Raw genomic sequence first — 9,899 nt, forward strand, 5'->3', positions numbered from 1 at the left:
AGCAAAATGATGTATTGCTCCTCTGCTTTGCAGGGCTTTTTTAATTTTTTTTTTTTGGGGGGGGGATGAGGGGGGCAGAAATAGTTTGTAAATCTCTTCCTCTGAAAGCTGGAGGTTTGAATTTATGTTCCTGAAACCTCTTTGAAACTTCCCAGGTGCTGGCAAGGTAGATATTATTGTGCATGTTCAGAAGTTGTCAAGGGGAAAAGGCAGAAGAATAATTGGTATTGGCTGCTGCTTCGCCGGGGACTGTGGCTCCCATAAATCTCTCTATTCAATTCCCTGCCGGGGTCTGAGAGTCCCACGTTTATGGAGTGATGCTGGGTCAGGTGCTCCCAGATCATCTCCATAGAGAGATGAGGCCCCAAAATAATGGATGAGTTGCAGTGTGTGATGGAATATGTGTCTTATCAGCAGCAATGCAGTTAACGGCAAGGAAGGGGGGGAAACCCCATCCTGTCATGCAGGATTAATGAGTGAAGTGGAGGAAAAAGGGGGAATCCACAGCAAAACTGCTGTGTTTGTGTCAGGTGTTTAAATTTATAGCCCAGGGTATCTATACAGAGCTTCACTGTGTTTCCAAAGGCTAAGACAACCTTCTTTCCCCAAATTATCCCTTCTCTTGATCTCTAGGTCCTTGCGGCCCATCCTGTACGGAGCAATGAGCTTGTGTCCTTGGGGTTTAAGGGGATTTGAAGCCTCTTGTGCTCTGATGAGGTGTAAATTACTTATCACCCGTGTCCATTCTGGGCACTTCTCAAGAATCAGAGTGTGTTTTACCTTCTTCCTTAATTGATGAAATATCCAGAAACCTACAGAGAGTGGGGCACACATCAGCCATGGTGGTGGTGATTGTTTTTTGGGCTGTCAGCTGCCATAACTCGGGAAACGAAGACTTTTTTGAGAGATTAGTGCATGGGCTTGAGTGAGCTGCATTCAGAAATGCTCTCAGGAAATGGGTTTTTGTTGTTGTTTGATCTTGAAGCACATCCCTGCTCTGCCTTCACGAGCCCTGGGGCTAATGTGGCACTGCCAGAAAACCAGTACGTGGCTATTGGGGTGGCACGGTGGCTATTGAGACATCAAGGTGGTGGTGCAGACTTGAGAAAAAGCTGACTCACAGCCAAGGAGCCATGGGGTTGGATTGCAGAGATTCAACGCTCACCCCCCTCCTTGTGTTTTAGTTAATCTGCAGACCCTTGCTGGGGTTGAAGCTGCGCTCCAGGCTTGGGCAGGGACAAGACCCCAGCTCTTCAGTATTTCTTCTCATATTCAGGGATATGTTGTGCCTGGGATGTGGCTACCTCTGGGAGAGCCACTTTGTAACCTGTTCTAGGAAAAGTCTTTCAGCACGGAGCTGGGTTTCCCTTTGTTATCATGGTGCTCCAAAAGCAGAGCTCTTGGGAAGTGGTGGTTAAATGTGTCGCACTCAGGAGTGAAGGGATGAGCCATTGTACCTCTGAAAACACGCTCGTCTGGCCACTCAGCCCCATCTGCTCGCCCTGAGCTCATTCACCCCCATGGACTCCAGCTCTGGAAACTTCAAAAGACTTAAATGTTTAAAAGCCATGCAGTAAAAGAGTGTTAATACTTTGCTAAGCAGTTATATGGGGAAATAGCCGTTTGCCTTGTCCTTTCACTGTATATAAGTACATATATCTTTTATAACAGGTTATAACTGCCAGCAAGTGTTTCCGATTAAATTTGTGATTTCCCCCTCTCCAGGCTGCTGATTTATGGCAAGTACTGCAGCCACATGGAATACGCCCAGAACACCCTCAACCATCTCCTCGCCAACAGGGAGGATGTCAGGCAGAAGGTGGAGGTGAGTGAGCAGGGGCCATTAGGGCTGAGTGATGCCCACCTGCCTTGTCCTGGGTTTTGGAAGGACTGGCTGGAGCTAAAGTTTGATTTGGAAATGTTGGATTTAGCAAGAGAGGAGAGGGACGTGGGAGTGAGTCTGTGCTGCCCAGAGATGGAGCAAAGCTGGAGGTTATGTTGTCCTGATCCTCTGCTTGCCCCTTCATCTCTCCCCAAACATGCTCACTGTCCTTCCTCCCCTGAGTTTATCCAAGTTAAAACAAGCCAAGTGACTTTATTTGAGTGGGACTGGCTGTGGACCCATTCCTCTTTGAGGTGTGCAGGGAAACCCAAAGGCACTGAGTGACTCTAAGCCAGGAGCTGAGCGGCTTTCCAGTCACACAGAGTCAGAGAATGGCCTTGATTGGAAAGGAACTTTAAAAGCATCAGTTCCAATCATTAACCCAACACTGACATGGAGCATCAGGGACAGTCAGAGACGAACACAAGTCCCCATGCAAACACCCAATTACTCCCCTGTCCTCCTTCCCCAGTGTAAAGGGTTCGTGTAAATAGGGGCTGATCCAGATATTAAGTAAATCAAAGGACTCCCAGGAGGGATGTGTCGTTTGAACTGCTGTTTTTACCCAGCTTTAATTCCCGCTTTGCTCTTGATGCTGATCTGAATTTGCAGGGCTGTCTGTGTCTGTTACCTCATTTTCTGCAAATGCTCTTTGATTTTCTATGCGAAAATAGCAACCCAATGCAGGGATAGAGCTGTGTATTCAATAATTTTTAAAAAACATGTTCCCTGGATCTTGCATCGAGCCAGTTGCTGTAACATCCAGGTGCTCTCATGCTTTTTTTTTCCTGGGGAAGGGCAGGCATGGGGTCTCAGCCAGCACAGCAGAATCACGTATCTAAATGGGTCTGGGCGAAGGTAACGGTCGCAAAACTTCCTGCGATCTCATTAGCTCGTCTTAATGACTTGGTGCTTCTCAGCGAAGGCCCAGCAGCTGTCTGCGTGCTTGCTCCCAGCCCCTTGCAAATAAAATGCATTAGTTCAACCCATCGAGGAGGTGGGTGAAACTAATGCATTTCATTTGACATTTCCCGAGGTCTGAGAGCGCTCGTGTGCGCTCCCCTAACGAGCAGTATCTCATTAAGCTGGAGGAGCTCAGTTGCATGAGAATGTCTATATTTTAGGGTCCAGACCCTGTTTTATTCCTCAATAACCTCCACGGTGGGAGCCCTGGCTCCAGCTGGGTGCATGCAGAGACCGCGAGTCATGTCTCATCCAAACTGAGTTTACAGAAGCAAAATGTAACAGCCATGGGATGTTGGAGGCTTTTTCTGTGGGGGAGCCATCGTTTTCCCCCATCTGCTTCACTGCTGATATATTGATTTCTTTAATAGGAGTGCACACTAAAGGTTCAGGATGGGAAATTTAAATTGCAAGATCTGCTGGTGGTTCCAATGCAAAGAGTTTTGAAATATCATCTCCTGTTAAAAGTAAGTGTTTCAGCATTGGTGCTTCTCTCCAGCTGCCATCCTCACTGTAGCATCTTTCGGCTTTTACAGTGGAGAGTGAATCATTGCCAAGTGCAGAGTGAGGGTTTGTTGTTTTTTTTTTCTCCTGCTTCAAATGAAATAATTACTAGAGCTACTTAACACGACATAATATTTGTGCCGTCTCTTAAAGTTTGGTGACCTAGGGTAATTCTGCACTTGTTAACCACGAGAGGCAGTTAATGAATATAAAATAAGCTTGCATATAATCTGATTATGTGTGAAATTCCTCCCGTCAGCTCCGTGTAACGGATCTCTTGAGCACCAGCCGCTTGGCGTGTTCCCCATCCTACTCCTGCAGCCACAGCCACCCACTCCAGCATCCCTGGCAGCAGGCAGCCATTGCCCACGGGTCGTAGCCTGCCCAGTGCAGGCAGGGTGTGGGTGGCTTTCCTAGCACACCCAAACTCTTTATTTTATTTAATTCTCTTCTCTCTTCTCTTCTCTTCTCTAGGAGCTGCTCAGCCATTCATCAGACCGACCAGAGAAGCAACAGCTGAAGGAGGCTCTGGAGGCAATGCAGGTATGGGAGAGCTGCAGGGGCTTGGGGTGCAACAAAGCAGGGGACCCTTCTGCTTCTTTGAAACAAAAAATTAGATGGAAAAAACACCCAAGAGCCTGAGGGAAGGCAGCATCTCCTCCTTTTGGAGATGCGTGTGTATATTCATTACCGATTGATGTAATTGCTTCTCAGCAGATCTGTTCTCATGGCTGTTATCTTCCTCCTTAAGCAGCTGGGGAAGCTGGTATTTGTTGACAAGTTATGACTTTTCACTAATTGCTGTTGTGTGTAACGAGGCTGTGCCAGATTCCAGCTCTTGGTTTTGCCAGGAGGGATCTGAAGGAGCTCCATTCGTATCAGCAAGTTGGGGAGTATTGCAGAAATGGGAGCCTGTGTCTATGCAGAGCATTGCCCACGTGGTGTTATCCAGGCGTTGGTTGAGAATCCTTTTATCTAGATATTTTTTTTATTAAAGGGAAAATTATCCTTCCATAAATGAAGACTTCTGGTGTCAAAATTTTACTTTGTTTAAAGTCATCTTGAGCTTTCAGCTGAAATCCCCAAGACCTCAGGAAAACCTTCAGGAAAAAAAAAAAATCCAAATGTATTCTGACTTGGATACATCCTCCCCTGCACACTCACACTGTGGGATTGTTGTCAGCAGAATCTGACTTGAAGATGGTCATTAAATCCAGGTTTTTTTCTCTGGAGAGCATTACAGGATTCATCCCTGGGCTCGCTCCCGTGTTCTCCAGTCACTTTGTTTTCTACCTCTGAGCTGCAGCTTTAGTAGTGACACTGCATTTCCCAGCACTTACATACCTTGAGTGACCTTTTCAGCCGTTAGCCCTGCAAGCCCAGGAATCCAGAGCTGATATGTAGGTCGCTTTAAAGTTGAGGTTGTTTGAAGGATGTTCCATTCACATCCCACTGCTACACGCATGGCCGTGGCCTCAAATGAACGCTAAACCTGGTGATGGTCATTAAACCATGCTTATGGCCTCATAATACTGCACCTACCCACAGCACTGCTAATAAATAAAGGTATATAAGCTTTGGCTTCACTGCAGACTCAGCATTTTTTGCAAGAAGCTGCCAGTAGCCATCTGTGAGGTTTCTCTGCTCATCACCAGGAGAGCGCAGGCGCAGTTCTGACCACGCTGGGCTCGGCAGGGCCATAGGAAGCTGTGTGGTTTGGTTTTAATTGATCTGTAAACCAAGGCTTAACTTACAAGTCATGTTTTTCATTGTGGATCCAGCCTTTCTGTCTGCTGTGCTGGTGGACAGCGGATGTTGCTGCTGTCTGAGGGGGGTGGATATCTCCAGCCAGAGCTACGTTTCGATTCACCTCCCTTTTCTTCTGCACAGGTAGTTGTTTGCACAAAGCAGGGGCAGGATTTGCACCAAAAAATTGCACTTGAGGGTATTTGATGCAGGTACCAACTCTGTACGTGAGCACACTGAACCAAGCCCCGAGGCGATGGTGGGGGTGAAGCAAGTTCCCAGTTAAATCCCGCAGCCCCAGTTTGCACGTTGCTGTCATTGTTTCAAGTCACAGTTGATCTTGGGATTGTGTTCCCGTTTGCAGAGGAGACAGCTCATTCATCAGCAGGAGGGAGTAAAAGCTCAAGTATGCTGGAGGATGCTGCTTCATAGGGCTTTTGGTTTTGTCATTCTTCATAACCATCCCTGTCACCGACCCAGTGGGGTATTTTGTGATGTTATAAGTAGATATAGATTTGTGATTATCATCTGTGATTAACCCTTCTTATGTTGGGAACCTGTGGAAGGTCTGACCTGAAGAGGATGTCTTAAAAAAAAAATCCCATGTTCAGATTTAATCCAAGTTGACAAGAGCTATTGTTGAGGACAAGGAGGCAGGGAGTAGATAAGAAGCAAACAGAAAATACGCTCCAAAGGGTGTAAGAAGTTGTTTTAGTGGAAGGGATATGGTTCCTCCTCTTTAATATGGATCAAAATTTGGGTAATTTTTCAAGGCAGAACAAGCTCCATCAACTGTCTACTTATTTTATAATATAACCTTTCTGTGGTGGGAGATATTGGAGGTCCAGAGGTGTTGGAGATGGGGATGCTCTTGTGGGGTGTTCCCTGGGAAGGACAGAGCCTGAGCATCTTGAAGCTTGCACCATCTCGTATGCGATCTGGAGCACCCAAGGTGGTCAGCTGGAAGCAAGCGGGACAGAGCCAGGTCAAATACTGTTCACACCTAATATCCAGCCAGGTGTCCAAAGCAGCTATTTTCCAGACACAGATGTTTTGACAGCAGAGGCTGGTTCACTGCTTTTGTATCCGGGGGGAAGAAGGGATTTAGGGTGATGAAAACTGGGAGGGAAGGATGCTGCCAGGGCTGGGGATGCCTGGCTGCTGACCTGGGCTCTCACCAGGTAAAAGCCATGGGTTGGATTTGCTGTGCTGCACTGGATTCATGCATTGCCCTCTTCTGGGAAATAATAAAAATTGCAGCACCTGTGTGGTTCAAAAACAAATAGCCTTTGCTCACCATGTCCAGGCTGCTGCTCGAATCCTGCTCTGACTCCCGAGAACAGAGGGGAGTGCGGCTTTGGGGAGCTGGGGTCACCTGTGTTCTGCTTTGGTAAGGTACTAGTTTCATCTGGAAAATAAAAATCAATATTTGCTTTTCTTTTAAGGACTTGGCCATGTACATAAATGAAGTAAAGAGGGACAAAGAGACTTTAAAGAAAATAAGTGAATTTCAGAGCTCTATAGAAAATCTGGTAAGTTGGATTACGCTCCCAACTTTAATTTGAGTATTATTAAAATATTTGCTTTTTTCTGTACAATTGCTACTGAACTTGATGTGCTACCCAAGAAAGATCTCTGTGTGTTCAGACACTCCCTGACCACTGACTGGTTTTGCTGACAGTCCAGAAGTGGTTGCTACATTGCAAAACCCATTTGGCTGTGATGGAGGGTGGCTTTTGTGGTGGTGTTACACTGAAATTGTTTCTCCAACTTTTTATCATGTTATTAATGTAGGGGTGGACCCAAGAATTCCCTAAATCTGCTACTTAATTTCCTGTCTACTATTTAAAATGGATTTTCTTTTGTTGTTAAGAAGACAGAGAGGTTAACAGAATATTCTTGCACTTGAAAATGCCCCAAGGTGCATTTGGAGAAGAAGAGCACGTGTTACATGCACTTAATTCCCAAAATCTCAACCAGATATTTTAAGGAGAATCTCGTCCTCCAAAATCCAGAGATAACAAACATTTGGTCCCATGACTGTGCATCAGCCTAGCCTGCACAACCCATCACTCACTTGAGCCCCTAAGAACCTCATTAATTTAATATTCAGTGGCAGAGCTTCAAGCTAACGAGCTTTTTCCCACATTTGCTGCAGGGATGGTCAGCTGCAGGCGCAGCTGTTCTGCTGTCACACTTCCCGCTGGGGTAATGCAGTTTGGGAGCTGACACCTGAGCTGCTTCAAAAGGGGCTGATGGACGGAGATGCTGGGTGCTGCCCACCCTGAGGGCTGCCCTGAGGGGTGCTGGGTTTGTGGATTTTAAACCTTAACTTCATTTGAAAACAATGAACTTTTAGTTGACGGTTATTTAACAGTTGGAAACAAAAACCTTAATTTTCAAGAGAAACCTGCAACAATTCTCCAGTGGGATGTGGGCTGCATGTGGGCTGTTGCAGCTCACAGGTTTTGATTGAAGCAGTCATGATAATCCTGATCTGGGTGAGCAATTAGACAGCTCTGTAAAAATGGGAATATAAATGGGGGCATTAGGCAGCCACTTCTCCATGCAGCAGCCAGGGAGCAGGTTGGACGTGTGCGAGATGAGATGTTAGCAAAGTAGTCGCTCCTGTCTGTGGATCCATCCCACGTACATTCTGCTCCGTGTTTCCTTTCGTTGCACTGGGAGGGATGTTGTGGAGTGATTGGTGTTGTGGATACACAGCCCCCAAGGCATGGCAATGAAATAATTACGGACTATACACACAGCTGTGTTAAATATTTATTTTCCTGACCAGCAATGATGCTTCACAATACTTTTTTTCCTGTAAGAACTATGCAAGAGGATTGAGTCCCATGGCTCGGTACCTGTGCTGCACCAAGCAACGTCTGCGAGGGCTTTTGAGCTGGAAGACAAACTGACCAACCCTTGGGTTGGGTTCCAACCTCCCCAAAATCTCCAGTCTTGGTTCAGGATGGGAATCAAAACTACAATAGCCTTGGTTCTTGTTTTGTAGAAACCTCTGGAGAATAGCTATTTTGAGAGGGTTTTACTTTCTGGATCCCAACCCTTGCAAAAATGCTTTGACTCCTGAGTCTTGTCCTGGAAGGCTGGTGCCGGAGCTCCAGGGACCTCCTGTGGTCCTGTGCTCATGCGTGGGCTCTGCTTGGCGAGGGCAATGCTGTTCCCAGGAGCTTCTGCAGCCCAAGGCAGGGCTGGTGAGGATGTCCCCAACACACTGCGCGATCCGGGCAGGTTGGGGTTTCAGTCCCCAAAGCATGGTCCCAGCCCTGGCTGAGGAGCTCAACCCTGCTTTGCTTTCTGCAGCAAGTGAAGCTGGAGGAGTTTGGGAGGCCGAAAATCGATGGCGAGCTGAAGGTCCGCTCCATAGTAAACCACACCAAGCAGGACAGGTGAGTGAGCAACCACGCTCAGAAGTTTTCTCAAACTAAATGCACCTTTGTTTGGCTGTTCCCCTTGTGCTCGTGGATTCAGTGATTGTCTGGAGTTGCACTGACAGAAATCACCATCCATGTGAAACTACAGCACGGTTAGAGGGTTCAGCTGCACTGGCTGGGAAGCTCTGCAGAGCTTCCCAAGTACTTCCTGTTGAATGAGGACCTTAATGAGATGTTTGGGTTTCTTGTTTATTTGCTTGCTTTGGGCAGGTATTTATTTTTATTTGATAAAGTGGTGATTGTCTGCAAAAGGAAAGGATACAATTATGAACTGAAAGAAATTATTGAGCTGCTCTTCCACAAGATGACTGATGACCCTATGAACAACAAGGACATTAAGAAGGTAGGTGGACTCCGGGGATTAGCTCTGCTGGAGAGTGTTTTGGAGTTGGTTGGCCCAGTCCTTGGGTCATACACTCCTATTAGCCTTTTAAAATAGAAACGGAGCTTGCAAAAAGCTGGAAAATAAATGCTCAGTTTTCAGGGCAGCCTTACAGAGAGTTGGGAATTGTTTATTAATGTGGGGTTGGGCTTGATCCTTGACCTCGGTCCTTGCTTAACAGCCTGGAAGAAGCTGGGATGATTTGAGTTAGGAGGGAGGAAGCTGCTCCTTGCTTTCTGGCCTGCTGACAGCAGGAGATGGGCAGGGAGCAAACATCAGGAGAGCAGGATAGGGAGGGAAGGTCTGTCCGGATTCTCTCACTCCCAGGAGTTAGAGGGTGGAGGAGCCTGGAAAGGCAGTGTGACCGTTGCCCACCAGCCCGACAAAACTGGCACTCAGAGGGCATTTGCCACTGAAGGAACATAATTTTACTGGTGGTTTGGGGCTTAGGCTGCAGTCAGGAGGGAAAAGCTCCTCCCAGCTATTGGTCAAGCAGGGACCCATTAGCTTAATCCACTTATATGGGAAGAGGTATTGTACAGACAGGGTAAGTGACATTTGGGTAAGAAAAGCCAATTTTGCCACTTGGATGCTGAAGAAATGCTGCTAGCTTTGTATTTTAATGAAATCTATTTATTTCCACTTTGCTCTCCCATGCTTTCTAGTCCCATGGAAAAATGGTAAGCAAAGCACACAATTTTCTCTCGTGTTTTTCTGTGAGATGTAATGAGACAGGCAGAGCATATGGGCGCTGGGCAGGTCAGATGTTCCTCCTGGGCTGTTGATTGCTGTCAGGGAGGGATATAATGGCTGGGGAGGAGCCACCGGAGCAGAAAAATCTGGGTTCTCTCATCTGCCACTGTGAATTCTTACTTGGCCCTGGTGCACGGCACCCAGCTGATTCAAGCATCATTAGTTGTGACGCGTTACAGAGACACAAAGCTCTTCTTCCTCCTTCCCTGCT

The 9,899-nt window shown here is 46.9% G+C and overlaps 1 protein-coding gene across 1 annotated transcript in view; it reads left to right on the forward strand.

The window, feature by feature from the left end:
- Positions 1 to 9,899, forward strand: part of VAV2 (vav guanine nucleotide exchange factor 2) — a gene marked incomplete at its 5' end in the record, with an annotated part of 47,428 nt that overhangs the window by 27,643 nt on the left and 9,886 nt on the right. Inside the window, 7 exons of the mRNA XM_029084768.1 lie at positions 1,726 to 1,825; positions 3,217 to 3,312; positions 3,824 to 3,892; positions 6,541 to 6,627; positions 8,423 to 8,508; positions 8,764 to 8,896; positions 9,601 to 9,615. Coding sequence (XP_028940601.1) covers positions 1,726 to 1,825; positions 3,217 to 3,312; positions 3,824 to 3,892; positions 6,541 to 6,627; positions 8,423 to 8,508; positions 8,764 to 8,896; positions 9,601 to 9,615 — 586 coding nt within the window. The remainder of the gene's footprint in view (positions 1 to 1,725; positions 1,826 to 3,216; positions 3,313 to 3,823; positions 3,893 to 6,540; positions 6,628 to 8,422; positions 8,509 to 8,763; positions 8,897 to 9,600; positions 9,616 to 9,899) is intronic.

This window comes from Antrostomus carolinensis, unplaced genomic scaffold (genome assembly GCF_000700745.2).
Source record: "Antrostomus carolinensis isolate BGI_N321 unplaced genomic scaffold, ASM70074v2 scaffold6164, whole genome shotgun sequence".
Classification (NCBI taxonomy): Eukaryota; Metazoa; Chordata; class Aves; order Caprimulgiformes; family Caprimulgidae; genus Antrostomus; species Antrostomus carolinensis.